The sequence below is a fragment of the Hippopotamus amphibius genome, chromosome 1 (assembly GCF_030028045.1).
Source record: "Hippopotamus amphibius kiboko isolate mHipAmp2 chromosome 1, mHipAmp2.hap2, whole genome shotgun sequence".
NCBI classification, from domain to species: domain Eukaryota; kingdom Metazoa; phylum Chordata; class Mammalia; order Artiodactyla; family Hippopotamidae; genus Hippopotamus; species Hippopotamus amphibius.
In genome coordinates, this window is record NC_080186.1 from 169,063,968 (window position 1) to 169,087,236 (window position 23,269).

The 23,269-nt window shown below is 34.4% G+C and overlaps 1 protein-coding gene across 17 annotated transcripts in view; it reads left to right on the forward strand.

Moving 5' to 3' along the window:
• The window catches only part of RAPGEF6 (Rap guanine nucleotide exchange factor 6), a 232,112-nt gene that overhangs the window by 68,315 nt on the left and 140,528 nt on the right, over window positions 1–23,269 (forward strand). For 13 of the 17 annotated variants that reach the window (XM_057735731.1, XM_057735740.1, XM_057735751.1 and 10 more), the window contains exon 6: window positions 12,267–12,431. In XM_057735731.1, coding sequence (XP_057591714.1) covers window positions 12,267–12,431 — 165 coding nt within the window. The remainder of the gene's footprint in view (window positions 1–12,266; window positions 12,432–23,269) is intronic. The other 4 variants (XM_057735799.1, XM_057735816.1, XM_057735858.1 and 1 more) reach the window with 1 other exon arrangement.

The window sequence follows — 23,269 nt, forward strand, 5'->3', positions numbered from 1 at the left end:
TGAAGTATAGTTGATTTACAATCACTTCTGTACAGTAAAGTGACTCAGTCATACATATACACATTCTTTTTCATACTCTTTTTCCATTATGGTTTAATCACAGGATATTAAATGTAGTTCCCTGTGCTATACAGTAGGACTTTGTTTACTCATTCTGTATATACCAGTTTGCATCTGCTAATCCCAAACTCCCATTCCATCCCTCTCCCATCCCCCTCCCCCTTGGCAGCCTCCAGTCTCTACATCCGTGATTCTGTTTCATAGATAAGTTCATTCGTATCATATTTTAGATTCCACATATAAGTGATATCATGTGTGAATATTTGTCTTTCTCTTTCTGGGTTACTTCACTTGGTATGTTAATCTCTAGTTGCATCCATGTTGCTGTGAATGGCATTATTTCGTTCTTTTTTATGGCTGAGTAGTATTCCATCACATATATGTACCACATCTTCTTTGTTGATTTGTCTGTCAGTGGACATTTAGGTTGTTTCCACGTCTTGGCTATTGTGAGTAGTGCTGCTGTGAACATAGGGGTGCATGTGTCTTTTCAAAATTAGAGTTTTCTCTGGATATATGCCCAGAAGTGGGATTGCTGGATCATATGGCAACTCTATTTTTAGTTTCTTAAGGAACCTCCATACTGTTCTCCATAGTGGTTGCACCAATTTGCATTCCCACCAACAGTGCAGGAGGGTTCCCTTTTCTCCACATCCTCTCCAACATTTGTTATTTGTAGACATTTTAATGATGGCCATTCTGACTGGTGTGAGGTTGTACCTCATTGCCATTTCATTTGCGTTTCTCTAATAATGAAGAGTGTTGAGCATCTTTTCATGTGAGTATTGGCCATCTGTATGTCTTCTTTGAAGAAATGTCTCTTCAGGTCTTCTTCCCATTTTTCAGTTGGGTTGTTTTTTTGTTGTCAAATTGTTTGAGCTGTTTGTGTATTTCGGAAATTAATCCCTTGTCGGTCACATTGTTTGCAAGTATTTTTCTGCCTCTGTAGGTTGTCTTTTCGTTTTGTTTATGGTTTCCTTTGCTGTGCAAAAGCTTGTAAGTTTGATTAGGTCCCAGTTGTTTATTTTCATTTTTATTTCTATTGACTTGGGCGACTGAGAGTGAAAAGGTTTTATCTATGTGTAACTGGAGTCATAGGAGGACAGGAGAGAATGACCGTATTATTAGAAAAGGTAAGAGAATTGTCCAAAACTAAAAAGATGTCAACTCACAGATTTTATGGGTTGGCCAAAAGGTTCATTTGGGTTTTTCTGTATGTTGTTACAAACTGAAAGCAGGATAAACATAAAGAAACTTATGCATAAGCACATCATAGTAAAACTACTGAGAACCAAAAGTAAAGAGAAAGTCATAAAACTAGTAAGATAGAAGAAAAACCCCACTACTTCTAAATGAGCAATAGTAACTGAGGAATAGTAAAACACAGCAGTAATTTTACCTTCATTAATTAAGGAATTTAAAGTTTTCACACAAAAGCTAAGAAAATTTTTCAGGCAGGACTCAGTTTACTAAAAGAGAATTTTTCAGGCAGAAGAGGATCTCAGATGGAAGCACAGAGATGTGAAACAAAGGTCAATGGAAAGAGTAAATATATAGGTACATCTAAATGTATATTGACTGCAGGCATACTTTGTTTTATTGCACCTTGCAAATACTTTTTTTTTCTAAAACAAAGTTTTGCAGCAACCCTACATCAAGTAAGTGTTGGTGCCATTTAAAAATTATTATATTTGCTACAGTGATCTGTGATCAGTGATCTTTATGTTACTATTATCATTGTTTTGCACCATGAACCACACCCACATAAGATGGTCAGTAGATGTTGTATGTGTTTTGACTGCTCCACTGACTGGCTGTTCCCCCATCTCTCGTCCTATCCTGAGGCTTCCTTATTCCCTAAGACACAACAGTATTGAAATTAGGCCAGTTAATAACCCTACAATGGCCTGTAAGTGCTCAAGTGAAGGAAAAGTTGCATATCTCTCACTTTAAATTAAAAGCTAGAAATGATTAAGCTTAGTGAGCAAGGCATGTTGAAAGCTGAGATAGGCTGAAAGCTAGGCCTCTTGTGCCAAACACTTAGCCAGGTTGTGATTGCAAAGGATAGGTTCTCAAAGGAAATTAAAAATGCTATGCCAGTGAACACATGAATGGTAAGAAAGTGAAACAGCCTCATTGCTCGTAGGGTGAAAGTTTTAGTGGTCCAGATAGAATGTCAAACCAGCCACAGCATTCCTGAAGCCAAAACCTAATCTAGCACGAGGTCCTGTCTTCAGTTCTGTGAAGGCTGAAAGAAGTGAGAAAGCTGCAGAAGATAAGTTTGAAGCTAGCAGAGGTTGGCTTATGAGGTTTATGGAAACAACCCTCTGCCTAATAGACATATAGAGAACACTACATCCATCAACAATAGAATACATCTGCTTTTGAAGTGCACATGGACTATTTTTCAAAGTTGACCATAAGCAGAATATAAAGCTCAAAAAAGAAAGATTTTAAATTTTATGATTTATAGTTTTTTTTATTTATAGTCGGAAACTGTAGTAATTTCATCATTATGAAAATGAGAAAATATTTTGAACTGAATGAAAATGACATATCAAAACATGAAATTCAGCTTAAGCCTTTCTTGCTGTTAGGATGAAAGGCTGACATTAGATGGGTTAAGTATCCACATTAGGAAGTTAGAAACTAGCAAATTATACCAATAGAAATTAGAAGCCAAGAAATAATAAAGATAAATATAAATATCAGTGGCATGTCAAGCAAACTTAAGAAGAATCAGCAAAGGCAAAAATTGGTTCTCAGAAAAGAATAATAAAATTGATAAATCCCTGTCAAAAATAATCAAGAACAAAACAGTACATAACCAGTGTCAAAGTGAGAAAGGGTATAGTACTATGGATCTAATGAATTTTTTAAAAAGTAATAAAAGGATATTATGAACATTTTAAGCAAATAAGTTTGAGAATTTAGTCAAATTCCTTGAAATACACAGCTTACCAAAACTGGCACACACTCTCACACAAACAGAAAATCTGCATACGCCAGTATCTAGAAAAAAAGTGGACCTTTAATTACAGACCTTCCCATTTAGAAATTCAGACCCACATGATTTCACTGGTGAATTTTTCCAAACATTTAAAGAAGAAATAATACATAAAGTCTAACAGGAAACAGAAAAATTGAGTATGTTCCCTTAATGAGCCCAGTTTAATTTTTTTAATTGAGATAATAGTGACATAACATTGTCTAAGAGCACAGTTTAATTTTGAAAGCAAAACCTAACAAGGATGTTACTCAGAAACAGTACTACAAGTCATTTTTGTTTAATGAAATTATATTTTAATATCTTCAAATATTAGGAAATCAAATCTGAGTGATAAATAAAGAGGATAAAATATCATGACAAAGTTGAATTTATTTCCAGAGTTGCAGGATTGATTTAGTATTTGAAAATCAGTGTGATTTGTTATATTAATATAATTAAGGAAAGAAGTCAGATTATCATCTCTATAGGTACAAAAAAAAGCATTTGATGATAATCAAAATCCATTCATGAGGATTTCTAAAACTTTTAGTAAGCCAGGAAAAGAGGGAAACTTTCATAACTTCATTCAAGGTATCTGCACAAACCCTTCTGTCACAAATGATGTGATTCACATATAGAAAATCCAAAAATACCTACATATGAACTTTTAGAAGTAATAATCATTTCAGCAAGGTCACTCTGTACTTGTTCATATACAGAAGTCAATTGTATTTATATTTATGAACAACAAAATGTTACAAAAACAATTTAGTAAGCAAACCCTTTATAAATGTCAGAAATATTCATATACATCAGAATAAATTTAACAAAAGTTACAGGAAAATGCGATCCAGAAAATCATAAAAAAAATTTTGAGCCCTTCCTTAGCTCTGAGTCAACTGAAAGAATCAATATTTGTAAGATATAAATTGTCTCCAAAGTGATAAAAAAAATTCAGTGTAATCCCCATGAAAATCCCAGCAGATTTTCTTATGGAGGTCAAGAAATTGACATGTGACGTAAATAAATGTCACATAAGAGAATACATTTACAATAACTACATAAAATACTTCAACATAAACTTAAATTTGCAAAGACATTGTTTTTAAATACTCCCCCAAAATAAAAAATGCAACTTGAACAAAAAATGAGATACCATGTTCTTAACTGAGTTATCATCATAAAGGTATTCATTTTCCTTACATTATGTTGTGAATTTAATGAGATTCCAGTGAAAAGTACCATCAGAATGGTGGTTGTTTTGTGCATAATACATTTGAAACAATAAAAATGCAAGAAGAACTCAAGAAAACCTGAGAAAGACGAGCTGCTTAATGGAGCCAAGTAAAGTTTTAAAATACTTAAAATAATTCAAAAAGGAGAAAAAATATAATCTCTTTAAAAAAAGTAATATGTAAAATTGTTGGTTTAATTCCACCAGGAATTTTTATTTCTGGTGACTTTAAAAGACAATATTTTGTCCATGCATTTTTAAGGGGGATCTCATGAGGACAGAAAAAGTCAGTAGTTTCATTTTTAGTAGTAATGGCAGTATTTTAAAAGTTTTATGTGTGTGTGTATAGAAACACATTACACATTACACATAATTACATATATGTAACATAATTATAATTAACATATGCATTTGTATATAAATCTTATATACATAAGTCATTAAGAACCAAGATTATGTGGAATCAGAATGTTGGTAATGTTGATACTGTTAAAGCTATTATATATGTATATATAACATACATGTGTATAGATAACCTAAGTGTATCGTATGAAAAGAAATTCTGTTAAGATACATTTAACTTAATTGGTTGTAATTAAATTTACAAAGAATTATAATTTATATAATGTAGTTAATAATAATGTATATATTATTATTGTCATTAGGAATCATTTTTCCTGAATGTGAAAGAGTTGTACATAATAAAAGATACTAAGTAAGACTCTAGTCCAAAATTTGAATAGGATATATCAGCATTTGTCTTAAAAATATTCCCCAAGTTGGTTCACTTTATGAAAAAAATATGTTTTTAGGGCTATTCATTGCAAAAGTTTAGAAGCAGCAACAAAAAATTAGTTTTAGTGATTCCTAGTGGTTATAAGAGCCCAAATTATGGTGAGTAAATACTATTTCCCCACTAAAAGGATATAAGCCTCCATGAAATAACAGCTTACATCACATGTGGAGCAGGAAATTATTAGACTAGGACTTCTTATGTCAGAAAGCAAAGAAATATCAAAAAACTATTGGGATTCTGTCAAAAGTTCATAACTTAAAAGGGATATTGAGTATAAAAAATAGTGTTAAAAAGTTTTATCAGGAAAGGATACTGAAATTGATTACAGACTTTTTTTTCTGCATTTGTTATAGCAATCTGTGCTTTCTTCTCCTTTGATCTCTTAATAGGATGATTTATATTAATAGATTTGTATAATATTAAGTTACCCTTACATTCCCAGTAAATGCTCAGCCTGAGCTATTTGTTACATTTTTTTCTGCATTTCTAGGCTTAATTTGATAATTGAGTTTAGGATTCTGGGATTCATTATTTCTTAGTGAGATGTTAGCTTGTGATTTAATTTCTGGTACTCTTTTTGTCATCTTTGTATCTGGATTCTGTGGACCTTAGTACTTGGAGGCTAACTCTTTTTCTGCATTTGGTATAAAATTTTTTTTTACCTGAAAAGATTCTTCCATTTATATTTATTGTAATATCTGACAGGCTTGGATTTACTTTTACCATCTTATATGCTTTGTATGTATTCTATTTTTTTCCTCCTGTTATTTTTGCTCTACGTATAATATAGTAAGTTTTTTTTTTTTTTCCACTCTCAATTCCTTCCCCCAATATGCCCTTAGATACTGTATTTGGTATATTTTTTTTCCTGCTAATTCCAGCCTACTAAACAATAACCAAAGTTAATAAGTAGCAAAGTTGATAAAAGTTTAATGCTGGTGACTATTTCCAGATGTGATTGACCAGTATTTTAGTTCTGTTTACTTATTCCACAAGTTTTCTCTTATTGTATTGTTTTATGCAGTCATTATTTGCTCAGATTTAACCATGTATTTAGCATTTCTTTACTATTAGTTATTTCTTGGATTTGAAACCTTACTTAGGGGACCATTTGTGTTACATCTGAGGCATACCCTTTAAATTTTTCTTCAATAAAGGGGTTTTGGGCTTCCTAGGTGGCACAGTGGTTAAGAATCCGCCTGCCAATGCAGAGGTCACGGGTTCGATCCCAGCTCCAGGAAGATCCCACATGCCGCGGAGCAACTAAGCCCGTGTGCCCAAAAAAAAAAAATAAAGGGGTTTTGTTGGTAAAGGTTTCAACTGAATGTATTGTTTTTTCTTTATCTTATGCCTGAAAATAGCTTTATATTGTATTATTCTTAAGGATTGTTTTACTATGAATGCAATTTTAGGAGAAAAATCCGTTCTATTTTTCTTAGTAGTCGATATATTCTGTTTTCTGGCATCCGTTGTTTTTTAAGAAGTCAGTTATTAATTTAATTGCCCTTTCTTTATAGCTAATCTGTATTTTCCTTATGGCTGCATTGAAAGTCTTTTGTTTATCTTTTCTGTGTGGATTTGTATCCTGCTTTGGATTTGTTGGAGAGCTTTGGGCTTTTTTTTTTCCTTTTTTTTTTAAGTAAAAACATCTGTCATTTTCTCTTTGGACATTGTCTTCATTTTTCTTTCTGTTATAATGTTCTTGAACTTTGTTTAAATGTGTTAAATATTTTCAGCTTATTCTCTATATTTCTTAGATTTTTTTCTTTTTTTCATCTCATCCTGATTTTGTGCTACATACTCTTATTTTTTTTAGCTGTTTTCCCAATTTACTGCTTCATTCTTTAGTTATATCTTTTTTTTTTTTTTAAGAACTGTTATTGAGATACAGTTAACAGACAATAAACAGCATATATTTAGAGTGTACAATTTGGTATCCCAGTCTCCCAATTCATTCCCCCCCAACCCTCCCCACTTTCCCCACTTGGTGTCCATATGTTTGTTCTCTTCATCTGTGTCTCTATTTCTGCCTTGCAAATAGTTATATCTTAATATACCATTTAATTCCTTCAGTTTCCTTTTTTACTTTCTCTCTCTTCCTTTCTCCCCCACCGCTCCCCCCCCCCCCCCCTTTCATTTTGGGCAATTTCTGTTGACCTTTGTTTAAGTTCATTAATACTTAATGTTGATTGCATCAGGTCTACCGATGAGCTTATCAAAGGCATTCTTCATCTTTAGTACCATGGTTTTTGTTTCTGACATTTTCATTTTACTCTAATACTTGTCTTATGTCTGTTCCATCTGTCTAATTATATTGTCCACCTCTTCTACTGAACCATTACCATATTAATTATAGTTGTTTTATATCCTGTCTGACATTCATCTGGGTCATCTCTTAATTTTCAGGAATTGCTCTGTTGATTGCTTTGTCTCTTGGCAGTGTATTGGGTTTGTTTGTTTTTAATCCTTTTTATGTTTATATGAGTTGTTATTTTGTATTTGATATTAGATATTATGTGTAAGGCAGTAAAGACAGAGGGTAGATAGTGTTTAGGACTGGAGATGAACACACCTCTTCTGCTAGAATTGAGCTAGGTTTGGATTTTTGTTGTTGTTATTGTAATAGTTACCTTCAGTGCACCAGTGATTTCAAATTCCTCTAGTGTTACTTTGTGCTTAGGGGTGGGGCTGGTTTTTTGGAAGATTTTTCTAAGTGTTCCTGTTCTACCCTCAGTTTTAGGCCTTCTCTGAGCTCTTGTGTTTCAGACAGGATATATCTCCATATTCTTATCCCTCTTTCTAATGTAGATGGCTATTTCTTGTTACTCACTATTTGCTAGCCTGGCAGTGGAGAGGGAGGAAACTTCGGGAGGAGTTTATTTATTTACTTTGTCCTGGTCAATCCTTACCTGTTTGGTTGCTATTTATAATCTCTGGCGGCTTATTTTCAAGTTTCTTTTTGTTTGTTTTTTGTTATAGCTTTATATTTTCTGATACTTCAAATATATTGGAATATTTGCAGGTGTGATTCTACTACCTTTTTTCTGTCTGTTATTGCTCATCATGACTCGTGATTGGGTTTTGCTGTAGTTGGGGATTTGGGGTTTTCATTTTGGGTTTTTTTGGGGGGGGGCATATTTGTACATTACTTCATATGTCTTGAACTTTAGGTGTGGGAATTCTTTGAGGTTTGGATTAAAATTGCATTCTTGCAAAGAGGTTTTAGATTTGTTTTTGCCAGTTGCATGTATGTATGTTTTTAGTCCTGAAATTCTTTAAATTTTCTTATGTGTTTAAGGGATTATGGATTAAAACTACAGACCTGCATGAAGGATGGCTTCTGTTTTGAATGCCTCCCATCCCCAGCAGTCCTTTTCTCAGTGCTAAGCAAGTTTTCTTCCTCTCCCTTTTGCAAGATGGGCTTAAACCTTGCAGTGAGTGTGTAGCTCTTTGGGATGAGTAAGTCTCCTATGGATTCTGTGTCTTTGATGGATTCTCTATTTTATTTCCTCTCTCATTCCCTACAGCTATCAAAGTGAAAGGTCTTACTTCTAAAGTTGAGAAATCATCTGGTAGATCGGGGCTTTGTTGCTAGCCTACTTCCTGGTATTTTGCTTTCACTTCGTTCTTTGCATTTGGATTCCTTACTTTTGTGCCACTTCTGTGTATGTTTATGAGGTTTCATTTTTTTAATTTAACCCCACATTTCAGTTGTATTCAGTGGGAGCTTTGCTAAGGGCACTTAATCCTTTATCCATTGTTTAGTTTTTCCTTTCATTTGGTACTTTTCTCCACATTTTTAAGGCTTAGAAACTCCTTTCCTAAATTTAATTTACTACAATTTCTGTTTTGAAAATCCTTTATTGTTTAAATCTCTACTTTTGCTCAATAAATGGTAGATATTAAAAAGTCTAAGAACCATATACTGGAATTTCACCTAAAGTAAATAATCCAGTTCTTCCTGGGGGTAGGGCAGTATGAAGGAGATGAACTTTTTAATCACACTTGCTTTAAAAAAAAAATTATTTGTTTGTTTTGTCTGCTCTGGGTCTTAGTTGTGGCATGTGGGATCTTTAGTTGTGGTATGTGGACTTGTTAGTTGCAGCACGCATGCAGGATCTAGTTCCCCAATCAGGGATCAAGTCCTGGCTCCCTGCATCAGGAGTGAGGAGTCTTAGCCATTGGACCACCAGGGCAGTCCCCACACTTGGTTTCCGAATCATTGTTTACCCACTTGTGTGAAATACTTAAGTTTTATGAGACTCTGTACCATCCATTAACACAGAGTAGCTATGTTGTAAGCCTTAAAGGACATAACTTATAATTTCTGGTATTTGGCCTAGTGTAGTGATTTAGTAAATATGATGGTTCTCCCATCAGTTTTTAGAAGAGGAAATTGAATCTCAAGGAGGCAACATGTATTTGCTACCTATACAAAATTGTGTAGTTTTAAGTTGGAAATCAAGCCCCTGTCTCTTCTGGATTTTACCTTTCAGAAGAATAACATTCAGTAACTTATTCTACCTGCACTGTATATTTCTTGAGTATCTTGTACATATTTCCAAGGACTTAACATATTTGGGGAGAAAGAAAGAATTTAATGTAATGCCCATTTTGGCAAATGTTTTGAGTAAGTGAACAAAGATGGATATAAATACAATGCAGTTTCTATACTAGGGAGCTTGTAGTGAGGAGGTTATCTAAAACTTATGGCCAGTGTGCTTAGTGCTATAGAAGGGGTAGCACTTTCTTGAGGCATAGGTAAAGTTTTTTGAACTGTGTCATGAGGTATGTGTAGGATACCAAGATGTTAGCAAAGGAGGAATGGGCTTTTAGACAGAAATAATGCAAATATATGCACAGGCCTGAAGGCAGTCCTATTTGTGAGAAGTCCAGGTTGTATACACACAGTAAACCAGTCACGAGGAATGTCTTTTATGGTTATTCAAGAGATGGCAATTGAGAAGTGTATTAAATGATTGATAGTGTTTCAGCATATGAAGATAAAATGGATAGGATAACAGAAATTGAGGGAATAAGTGAAGTTACTTAGCAGAATGTAAATTATTTATGTATAGGGACCCATGAATAGTCACATTGACTTGGCTGCTACTTACTCTTGAACCCTCACACCTGAAACAGAGCAGCTTAGACATTCACTCTTTCTGAGAAATTGTCAGGAAGTTTTGCATATCTCATTAGAGCTTTTATGTGAGAGGGTGTTTTGTGGGAAGGAGGATATGGGAGCAGTTTTTCCAGGCTTCCATGTATAAGATAAAGTGATAAAAATATTTTGAGAATGGAGCGTATATGACTTGGAATATCAAATGTAATAGTTTAAAATTTATTTGGTAACCATTAGAAGTCCATTGTAGCATTTTGAACAGGAGACCTGGCATAATGGTGATTTATCTGACCATGCTGGATGGAATTGGAGAGGTACATGACAGAAGCAGCAAGTTCAGGAATGAAGTGATTAAGACTTGAATAAGGAATGGTGGTAATAAGAATGAAAGAAAGGCATGGTGAAAAGGATTTCTAAAAAAAGATTTGACAGGTTCTAAGAAATGATTGAAGATAAGATTTGGAAGAGAAGCAGGGGAATTGGAAATGTTGAAATTTCATACTTTAGAAACTAGGAAATTTTTGATATCTGACATTAGCAGGAAAAGTAGTTGTGGGAAAAAGTGGAAATTACCATTTGTTATTTATTGGATATGAGGTTAATTATAAAGTCTGCTTTAGAACATGTCAATATTCCTTTGTAAAAGTAATTTTTAAAAATTATGGTATAATCTGTAATTAGATAGGCAAGGTAGTCTTTTTTTTTTTTCTTTCAGTTTTATTGAGATGTAATTTACATACAGTACTGTATAAGGTTAAGGTATAATGGTTTGACTTACATACATCATGAAATGATAAACCACAATGTTTAGTAACCAACCATAATCTCATATAGATAGAAAATTAAAGAAATAGAAAAAAATTGTTTTTCTTGTAATGAGAACACTAGGATTTACTCTCTTAACAACTTTCATACATAACATACAACAGTGTTAATTAAATTTATCATATTGACATTACATCCCTAGTACTTATTTGTCTTATAACTGGAAGTTTGTACCTTTTGACTGCATTCATCCAATTCCCACTCCCTTCAGCCCCTGCCTCTGGGAACCACAAATCTGATCTCTTTTTCTATGCTTTTGTTTGTTTTTGAAGTATAATCGACCCAGAACACTATGTTAGTTCCTCTTACCCAAAGTAGTGATTTGGTATTTCTGTACATTTCAGAATGATCACCACAATAAGTCCAGTTACCATCTGTCATCATACCAAGTTACTGATATTACATAATTATTGACTATATTTCTCACACTGTGTATTTCATATCCATGACTCATTTATTTTACAGCTGGAAGTTTTTACCTGTTAATCTCCCTTACGTATTTCTTTCATCCCCCTCCCCTCTTCCCCTGGCAATGTAGTTTTGTATCAGTAGCATAAGTTTTGGAAACAAGCCTATCTGTATTCCAGATCACCTTTAATAGGTATCACTGTTGTGAGACTGGAAAGTCACTGATCTTTTTGAATTTTACTTTGTTCACTTATAAACTAGAAATAGTAATACCTGATTACAGAGCTGTTGTGTAAACTAAATAGTGTAATATATATCCATGCTGGCCTATTTTAAGCCCTCAATAGTTTTCCCCTCTTCCTTAGAAGATGCCAGCCTTATTTATTCTTGACTATTTTCATGCATTAAGATGGACAACAAAGAATAATGCAATAAAGCATTTTTCACTGTTTAGCAATTCACCAAAGTCATAACCGTGATTGTTTGCTAAATAAAATATGCATATAATCAGGCAATTCGTAATTATACTAACTCAGAAGTTATAATTGTTGAATGTGTAGGTGTAGTTAACAGCCTTCATTTCTGGTAAGTGACTTTACTTAGAGGATGTATGTTTATGCAAGCAAGAGAGACTGTTTCCTGGAAGGAAACTGTGGTCTCCAGATCTTTATAATAACATCACCTTTAATCTTTTTAAACTCATGAGCATTGTCCTATACAGACCGTTTTCTTGAGGCAGTTTATTGCAAGGAGTAAATGAAGCTTCCTTATGAGCCTGTTAAAACTCCATAGACTGTCAGTAATATGGAAAAATTGGATGTTTAATCAGGAATGCGAACATGTGTTTCAGGTAGAGAATTCCAAAGATAATGAAGATAGTATTCTGCAAAGAGAAATTCCTGCCAGACAGTCTCGACGAAGGTTTCGGAAAATTAACTGTAAAGGAGAACGCCAAACTATTACCGATGATGTGGACATTAACAGCTATCTTTCTGTGAGTATATTTAGGAACATTTCATGGATATTCCTTAATGTTCCTGTGCCTTATATTTAATTTACATATATTTTTGTTAATATCAACACTTGGGACTCTACATGTAAAATTTGGGGCAGGTAAATATATCTATATAATACTTTTAAATGCTTCTGCTATGTTGAGTTGAGTAGAAATACTCTTACCAATGTGGGATTTGTTTTTGTTTAAATGGTGTAAAAGAATTTTCTTAATATATCTTTTTAGACCTACTTGTGGATTTTCTTACCTTTTTATTGCTTGAATGGTATATATTTTTGAGTCCTGAGGCCTCAGAAAATGAATTCATTGGGAGCTTTTTTTCTGTTATGGGGTAAGGCATACAAAAGAAATAAAAATATGTCAGTTCTTCCATTCAGGTGTTGGACAGTTATACTTATTGTGTGCTAGTGCAAAAATATATGGAAGTGTTAAAGGTATATTTTCACATGCAAATACTGGAAAAGTTGATGAAATAAATAACTTTCATAACACTAGAAGAAGCATAAGCTTTTCCTTCAGACGTCTTTAATTTTGTAATGGTAGATGCTTCTTTTTAGACTGAAAAGTAGTTGAATCAAGAAGTAAGGATAATCTAAGAAAATAAATCCAGATATATTTTATAAGTTTTCAAAGGAGTCATGATCCCTCAAAATATAAAAACAGTCTAGAGATTGATGGTAGCAAAATTCCCAAGGGTATGTTTAGTTCTTTCCTTTGTCGGAAACAGAAATTCATTTGTTCCATGTTAGGAAAAAGGATTATTTAGGGAGTTGTTTGTGTTAGAATAAGTGTCAAATTTAAGCAGCTCTAAGGATTTAGTCATATTTGCCTAATTTCATTGAGCACATTCAATTCTGACAACAAACAATAACGTATGAAAAAGTCCTCAAATTTTTTATTACATCAAGTTCATTTCCTGTTTTTATTAATGATTTGTTGTTGTTATGCCATGCAGCTTGCAGGATCTTAGCTGCTGGGCCAGGGATAGAACCCAGGCCCACGATAGTGAAAGTGCCGAGTCCTAACCACTGGGCTGCCAGGGAATTTCCACTTTTTATAAAGTAAATTTCCCTGTCACTAATTAATTTAAGCTAATTTATTTTAAGTTTTGCCCTACTCTACAAATGAGGCTTATCTATTTTTGAAAAGTTAAAAGTTGATTAGTCCCATCACCCAGTTATGTAACCACTGGTGACGTTTTGTATATTCTTGGGCAAAATTTTTTTTGACTTGTAGGTAGATATGTGAGCTTTTTGGCTAACTTTGGAAAGCTTAAATATATGATCTGATTTGTAACTTTTAAAAACTCACATAATCTGAGTATCTTTGAATGTTAATCTTTTTTAACATTGTTCTCAATAGTGTTATGGTACTCCATTATAATAATTGCCATAATTTTTTTACTCATTTCCCAATATTTGGTCATTTAGATTTTTCTAGTTTTTTTTTAAATAAAGTGCTAAGTAATTTTGTGGTTATATATGCCCTTATCTTGGTTTCTTTAGAAAAATTCTAAGTTGAATTGCTTAAAGGATCTTTAATTGTAATGTTTGGTTCTCTTTGTATAAGGAAGAATGCATAGTTTGTGTGTGTGTGTGTTGCTTAGTTGTTTATTTTAGTCTCAACTGTAGTGTGTTCTTTTCTCGAATTTTTTTACTGTCATGTTGTGAAGTCTAGACAAATTATATATTTTCTCTTGGTAGCTGTGGGTTGTCCTCTTTAGGATGTACTGGTTTCCTGGATTGGACCAGAAAGCAACAGGCACACTGCTTGGAATTCTGTCCATTTGATGACTCTAAGTAAAGTGTGGCATTTTCACATGTAAAGGCTTGTTTAGCTAGTTTTAGGTGGTTATCTTACTAAATACTTTCAGGGATGTGCAGCTCATGGGAAGGGGAGGACTCCCTTCCCATGATTCAACTTAGACAAAACTGATTTGTTAACTATTAGCCTGGACTAGAGAATGATATTTGGTCATATTACTTGCATATGCTATTTCTTACAGTAATAAGGTTTTTGTTTTTTGTTTTTTTTCTAAAAGATATATTTCAGGCAACTTAGAAAATGCAGTGTTAAGAGTTTTACTTTACTTTTAAATGAAACCTATGCATCTGGCCAAATTTCTGCATATTTGCAGTTGATCTAGGTAAGGATGAGTAGCAAAAATCTTTTTCTTTTTTTCATTTATTTTATACTCTATTAGTTTCAGGTGTACTGCAAAGTGATTCAGTTATTTTTTTTCAGTTTATATTACATTATAGCTTATTACAAGGTATCGAATATAATTCTCTGTGCTATATGGTAAATCCTTGTTGCTTATCTGTTTTATGTATAGTAGTTATATCTGTTACTCATACTGCTAATTTGTTCCTCCCCTGCCCCCCTGTCCGCACCCCTTTGGTGACCTTAAATTTGTTTTCTGTGTCTGTCTTTTTCTGCTTTGCCTATGGGTTCATTTGTATTATTTTTAGATTCCACATATAAATGATATCATGTAATGTTTGTCCTTGTCTGGCTTACTTCACTTAGTATAATATTCTATAGGTCCATCCATGTTGCTATAAATGGCAATATTTCATTCCTTTTTATGACTGAGTGATATTCCATTTTGTGTGTATGTGTGTGTATATGTATGTATGTGTGTGTGTGTGTGTGTATCACATCTTCTTAAGCCAGTCGTCTATTGATGGCTACTTGGGTTGTGTTTCCGTGTCTTGACTATTGTAAATAGTGTTGCTGTGAACATTAGGGTGCATGTATCTTTTAAAATTAGAGTTTTTCTCCTTTCTACATATATGCCCAGGAGTGGGATTGTAGGATCATATGGTAGCTCTATTTTTAGTTTTTTAAGAAACCTCCATATTGTTTCCCATAGTGGCTGTACCAGTTTACATTCCCACCAACAATATACAAGAGTTCCCTTTTCTCAACACCCTCTCCAGCATTTATTATTTGTAGACTTTTTCAGGATAGCCGTTCTGACTGGTGTGAGGTGATACTTCACTGTAGTTTTGATTTGCATTTCTCTAATAATTAGCAGTGTTGAGCATCTTTTCATGCACCTGCTGGCCACCTGTATGTCTTCTTTGGAGAGGTGTCTGTTTAGGTCTTCCACCCATTTTTTGACTGGGGTTTTTTTTTGTTTTTGATTTTTGGGTTTTGTTTTTTTTTTTTTTTCTTCCCCATATTGAGTTGTATGAGCTGTTTGTATATTTTAAATATTAACCCCTTGTTGGTTGCATCATTTGCAAGTATTTTCTCCTATTCTGTAGGTAGTCTTTTTGTTGATGGCTTCCTTTGCTGTGCAAAAGCTTTTATGTTTAATTAGGTCCCATTTGTTTATTTTTGCTTTTATTTCTTTTGCCTTTGGAGTTTGATCTAAGAAAATATTGCTATGATTATGTCAGACAATGTTCTGCCTATATTCTCTTCTGGGAGTTTTATGGTATCGTGTTATATTGAGGTTTTTAAACCATTTTGAGCTTATTTTTGTATATGATGTGAGGGAGTGTTCTAATTTCACTGATTTACATATAAGAGGGTGAGTCAAAAATTATCCTCACTCTGGCTGTAGAATTTATTTTAATTAACTTTTAGAAAAGACAAATACATCATTTTCAGCATAATCTCCTTGCTTTTCAATACACTTTGTCCATCTGTCAACAAGCTTTCGTATTCCCTCATTAAAAATGTTTTAGGCAGAGCTGCGAGCCATGCATGCACTGCTGTCTTCACTTCTTCATCAGAAGTGAGTCTTCGTCCTTGTAGGGCTGCTTGCAGGGGACCAAACAGGTGAAAGTCCAATGCAGCAAGATGAGGACCATAGGGAGAACGCTTTAACACCTCAAAACCAAGTTTTTGCAGAGTGTTGACAGTGTGGGCAGAAGTGTGTGGACGTGCATTGTCACACAAGATCACAACATCCTTGGATAGCAGTCCTCTGCATTTAATCCGAAGTGTAGGCTTCAGCTCTTCAGTAAGCATCTCATTCCATTCATATACTTCTTTGTGACATACTGTGCACAAAGTCTTCAGTAAATAACGGCACCAGGTACACCCACAGACCATAAAAAATGAATCACTGTATGCTGCTCTTTTGTGCGTATCACAAGTGGGGCATCCATTTTTGCTCATACCACAGTTACAAATGAACTGATGTAACACATTCACACCTGCAGAGCAGTGACTGGGGAGGCAGTAGCCTTGAACAGAAAGCGCTAATAAGACAGTGCAGCCAACAGAAGTTTTAATATAACCAGAGTGAGGATAATTTTTGACTCACCCTTGTAGCTATCCAGCTTTTCTCTTCACCACTTGCTGAAGCGACTGTCTTTTCTCCATTGTATATTCTTGCCTCCTTTATTGTAGATTAATTGACCATAGGTATGTGGGTTTATTTCCAGGCTCTCAGTTCTGTTCCATTGATCTTTATGTCTCTTTTTGTGCCAATACCATGTTGTTTTGATTACTACAGCTTTGTAGTATAGTCTGAAGTCTGGAAGGGTTATGCCTTCAGCTTTGTTCTTTTTCCTGAGGATTGCTTTGGCATTCTGGAACTTTTGTGGTTCCATATAAATTTTAGGATTATTTGTTCTAGTTATGTGAAAAATGTCATAGGTATTTTGATAGGGATTGCATTAAATCTGTAGATTGCTTTGGACAGTATGACCATTTTAACAATACTCTTCCAATCTAAGAGCATGGGATATCTTTCCATTTCTTTGTGTCATCTTTAGTTTCCTTTGTCAGTGTTTTATAGTTTTCAGCATATAGGTCCTTCACCACTGTGGTTAAGTTTATTCTTCGGTATTTTACTTTTTTTGACATGATTTTAAATAGGATTTTTTTTTTTTTTACTTTCTCCTGATATTTTCATTGTTATTTTAAAGAAATGCAACAGATTTCTGTATGTTAATCTTGTATCCCTTGCCAAATTCATTTATTAGTTATAATAAGGTTTGTGTGTGGAGAGTTTAAGGTTCTTTATAGAGAGTATTATCTCATCTGCAAATAGTGACAGTTTTACCTCTTCCCTTCCAATTTGAATACCTTTATTTCTTTTTTTTGTCTCATTGTTATGGCTAACTTCCAATAGTATGTTGACCAGAAGTGGTGAGTGGGCATCTTTGTCTTGTTCCTGAATTTAGCAGGATGGCTTTCAGCTTTTCAACATTGACTATGATGTTGTCTGTGGGTTTGTCATAAATGGTTTTTATTATGTTGAGATTTGTTCCCTCTGTACCCACTTTGGTGAGAGTTTTTTCATGAATGGATGTTGAATTTTGTCAGATGTTTTTTCTGTATCAGTTGAGATAATCACGTGGTTTTTGTCTCTCCTTGTGTTAATGTGGTGTCACACTGATTGATTTGTGTATGTTTTGAACCATCCTTGAAACCCTGGAATGCATCAAGCTTGATCATGTGTATATGATCCTTTTTATGTATTGTTGGATTTGGTTTGCTCATGTTTTGTTAAGGATTTTTACATCTGTGTTCATCAAAGATATTGGCCTGTATTTTTCTTTTTTGTAGTGTCTTTGTCTTGTTTTAATATCAGCGTGATGGTGACTTAATGCAATGCATTTGGGAGTATTTCTTCCTCTTCTGTTTTGGATTAGTTAGAGAAGGATGGGTATAAGTTCTAGTAGCGAAAATCTTAATTAGTATTTGTGAAAGCATGCAATAGATAATTGGTTTTATGACTACTATAAGGACCTTTATTTCTTTCATTCTACTGTCAGCAGTTCAGAGAGATCAGGAGGAATCATTACTTTAGATAGCAGTGGAAATTTGATAGTTTCTTTTTTCATTTGCAAGCTGTCGTCAACTTTTTCTTACTAGAATGCGGAAGGTCAAAAGTTTTAAAGATGTGCATAATATTTTGTTACTGTAGTTTTCTTTATCTTTATTATTCATATAAACCCGTACATCAAGATTTTGTGAACATTAAAATTTTTTGCATGTGTTTCAGTTACTTTCTAAGTAAATGCCTAGAAGATTAAAAAAATGATTTTTTTCTTATGAAATATTTTCATAGTTTTGTCACATACATTGCTTTGTATAAAGATGAGAACCATAGTCCTAATATGAAAGGGTTTTTTCCTAATGTTGAAAAGCGCACTTCTATTGTACAACAGTAAAATATTCTTGAAACTCCTTTGGGTGTTGCTCTCAGAGCTGGCAACAGATTTAAATGTCTTCTGATATTCTCTGTGATTTCAGAGCTTTGATCTTTGGGGAGGGTATATTTGACATTTCAAAATAGCATAAAGGTGATCGGGAGCAATATTCAGAGAATAGGATGGATAATTAAGCGAAGTAAAAATAGTCTAGTATTTAGATGAGCCATCTGTGTAAATCCTTTCTTCACTTACTGTGTGATTGGGACATTTCCTCTGAGCTATTAGGGTTTTGGTTGCTTTACCTCTAAAAATGAGGATGGTAATGTTTGGTCTGCCTGTCTTAACATGATGGTTGCTGATAGAACATGTATGCACACTCAGGGTCTATCAGTTAATGCTATCTGTAGATTCTTCCACTCAAATGTGTGTTCCCTCCTCTCAGTTTCCCCATGTCATTGCCTTAGTGTTCACTGCCATTCTTTTTATTTTTATTTTTTAAGATTTATTTATTTATTTATTTATTGGTTGAGTTGGGTCTTCATTTCTGTGTGTGGGCTTTCTCTAGTTGTGGTGAGCAGGGCCTGCTCTTCGCTGCAGTGCACGCACTTCTCAGTGCGGTGGCTTCTCTTGTTGCAGAGCACAGGTTCTAGGCACACAGGCTTCAGTAGTTGCAGCGTGTGGGCTCAGTAGTTGTGGTGCACAGGCTTAGTTGCTCTGTGGCATGTGGGATCTTCCCCAACCAGGGCTCGAACCCGTGTCCCCTGCGTTGGCGGGTGGATTCTTAACCACTGTGCCACAAGGGAAGTCCCGCCATTCTTTTTAGAAATGTTTTAGTAGCGTTTCCCACACTCCCCCAGCCAACTTTCATTGTAAAAGCAATATCGTTTCATTTTAAGAACTTTGGACAAGTTTTTTAATTGAAAAGTGTTGTATAATCGCTACATTTAAAAATATCTGCTTAATCATTTTGTTTATTTGATTTTAAGATTTGTTTCTCTCTTGTCTCTGGTGTCTCTACTCCCAGCTGTATTCCTTACACCTTCCCCTATCCCCTGCCACCAACTAATCCATTCATTGTACTTCTGTTCATCCTAAAAGAATCTTTTAACAATGTTATTTCTTTTAAACACTTTAATCTTTTCATGGCTACCACCACCTATCAGAAATTCTAATTATCTAGCATATTTATCTAGTATATAGTCTAAACCAATTCTATCCAATAAAACTTCTTACAATGTTGGAAATGTTTTATATCTGTGATTTCCAAATTGATAGTAACCAGCCACACGTGGCTACTGAGCACTTAAAATGTGGCTGGTATGAGTAAGGATTTTAATTTAAAATTAAAAATTTTAATTTAACTAATTGCCATCATCTCATGGGAGGAATCCATGATTTTTCTTGGTAGGATTAGGTGCACTTCTCTACATTCTTGTAGTATCCCATGCATATACCTTGTAGTGCCCATTCATTTTACTACATGGTAATTTTTTATTCAAATGTCTGTCTCCCATCAGAGTGTACGTGCCTTGAAAATGTGAACCATCATCCTTATATTCTTACAGCATATTTCCTGTTAAAGAGAATAGAGCGCCTGTTTTTTTATAACCTTGTTTAGGTTCTTGTGTAACTTTGGGCAAGTTGTGTAACCTTTCTAAGTCTGTTTTATATATATCAAAGGCTCTGTTCAGTGTTTGGTGCTTTGAAAAACATGTCAGCAGCTTCTGTTTCTGCTGTTGTTATTGATAATACTCAGAAAAACTTTGTTCCTGTTGCTAACAAAATAATTTTTATTATTTATTCCTGGTTATAAAACATGTTTACCAAAATATGTATATATATTAAGATAACTGAAAAATGTAAGCTAAAGCATCAGACAAAGGGAGAATAAAATTAGGAAAGATAAAATCAAGCAGGCAACAATCAGCCAACTATGCCTTTTCCAATTTTCTTCTAGCCTATACTTACAATGGCTCACTTTAAACAAAGCAATTTCTTTGTTCAGCTCTACAAGATAGAGTGGTTATAAAATGTATATGAAAGTCAGTGAATGAGTTGCTTTACTATATATAACAATAAGTGACTAGAAGCCAGTTAAATGATGACAGGAGATGTCTGCTGGAAACTGATGACTGGTTTTGGAATTATTGACTTGAAGACCTTCTTTCTTTTAGTAATTAGCAAGGTCAGTAGTTTAGCTCAGGTGTCTTAAAATGTAGTTCACAAAACAGTCTACAGGACATAGGAAGAAAATAGGAGAGTTTATATGCACTGTTATCCTTTTAAGTTTCTGTGGATTTTTGTGTATATTTCATAATGAACACAAAATATGTTTGCTGGTAATACATGTATTAACTTATAAATTGTATATCTTAGAAATATAGCTCTGAAACATTTAATTTTTAAAGTATTGAGGTTATACAATATATAAATCCCTTTCTCATCTGGCCCCAGTTTACCTTTTTAGCCTTCTGGCCCCCTTATTTTGTTGGTTGTCCCTTCCTTTGGCTCTTCTCTCTCCCTAGAAGGTTCTTACAGGCTTCTTTACCTAATGTAATTCTGTCCTTTGATGATTTAGTCTGAATTTAAACTTGGTATTTGCTCCTTTTATCCAAAATGGTCTCCTACCATGTCCTCCTGACAAAGTTCTGCTCAGCTCCTAAGACTCCATTCATCCAGGGACTCTCTGGAGAAGGTGTCCCTAACACTTCCTGTTCCTAGAGTGCACTTCTCCTCATCGGTTCCATAAAATGTTATACATACTTAATATGCATGAGCTCATATGATTATGCTCTGTTCTGAAGATAGCAGAAAACAAAATTAGCAACTTAAGAATTTCTTAAATGTCTGTATTTTTTATAGAAAGTTGATTACTGTGTTTTAAATAGCCTACAATGGTGAACATTTTTCATATATAGTGAGTTGAATTTTTAATACTGGTATATATGTAAAGTTAAGTGGTAAAAATAAGCCAGGACCAGTATGGGGGTAGTATCTTGGTTTCACCGAGGTCAGGCACCAAGTATGCCTTTATTTAACTTGAAATGCATCTCTAGATTTTCAGACAACATTCATGCTTGGTCATTTTTATAGAAACATTGTTGATCCAGATATAAATCTGGACATTCTTCAAAGGTTTAAAAAAATCTTGTTGATGTTTAGGTACTTTAGTTATGAAGTTATAGTTCTCATTGACTTCTCCTTTCCTCTTCTATATTTTTGAACAACAAAAAGTATGGATGTTTGATGTGTTGCTATTGTCTCTTAACTAGATCCCAAATTCCTCAGTAGACTAAATCATAATTTTTTTTCCGCTTGTTCCCTATGTTGCCTTTGGTGCTTTTTACATTCTCAAGCACAGGGTAATCTACTGCCCTTCTTCCTCTTTTTCTCCATCATAGCACCTGCACAAAAGTGGAGCCAGCCACCTCTTTCCAAGGGATACCTGGAAAGAGGGATTTTTATGGCAGCATCATGGGTCATGATTTTAAATTTGGAGGGCTTCCTTTTGCTCACCCTTGTTTACATGTTTTCTTCCTACCCAGTTCATTGTTCTGGCGTAGTATGGCAGGTGGTAAGCATGGTGTGATACTCTAGAATCTACTCTTTCATTTTAGGCTCACAAATTACTGATGCAACAAGCATCTCTTTCTCGTTTGCTACTTCTGTGATTGCACCTTATGTTCCCTGCTCTCCTGCAGTACTCCATGTTTTGCTTGGATTTACAGCGTACAGAGAGAGATTAAGACGTTTGTCAGTACAGCTGAATAAGAATTTGAGTGTGATTGCCGAGATCACCTCATGGAGCGTGTTTTAGTCCATTCAGGCTGCTATGGCAAAGTACCACAGACTGCTTATAAAGAACAGAACTTTATTTCTCACAGTTCTGGAGGCTAGAAGGCCAAGATCATGTCACCAGCAGCCAGCATGTTCAGTTCTGGTAAAGGCCCTCTTCTGGACTGTAGACTGTTTACCTCTTGCTATCTGCTCACATGGTGGAAAGAGTTAGGGAGCTCTGTGGAGCCTCTTTTATAAGGGCATTAATCCCAGTCATGAGGGCTCCTTCCTTATGACCAGATCACTTTCCATAGGCCCCACCTCCTAATACCATCACCTTGGGGATTAGAATTTCAACATATGAATTTTTCAGGAACACAGACCTTCATAGCAGCATCTCAACGTTTGTCTCAGAAACACCTGTTTGGACTTCCAAAGAAACTAGGTGCAAATAAGTTAAATCCTTGATATGGGCAGGTTTATAAGAGCCAGATCCCTCAGTTTGATGTGATAGAGTAGACTAAACTAGGAATTAGATGATGCTAGGAAATAGCTTTTCTATCTCAAGAGCTAACTTGCCATGTTAAGGAATATTTAAGACCCTCAGTCCCTGCATCATGTGTGGGAATTGAACTTGCTACCAAGTCCCTTTTAACTGTGGACTGCCATCCCCTTGCTGTGTCCACGTAGTAGAACAGGACTAGGAAGCTCTCTGGGACATTTTTTATATGGGTACTAATCCCAGTTCCAGGGCCCTCATGAGTTAATCACCTCCCAAAGGCCCTACCTCCTAATACCATCATTTGGAGGTTAGATTTTTTTAAGAGCTTTTATTGAGATGTAATTGACATACCATAAACTGCATATATTTAAAGTGTACAATTTGATAATTTTTTTCTTATTAGTAAAAATCAATCT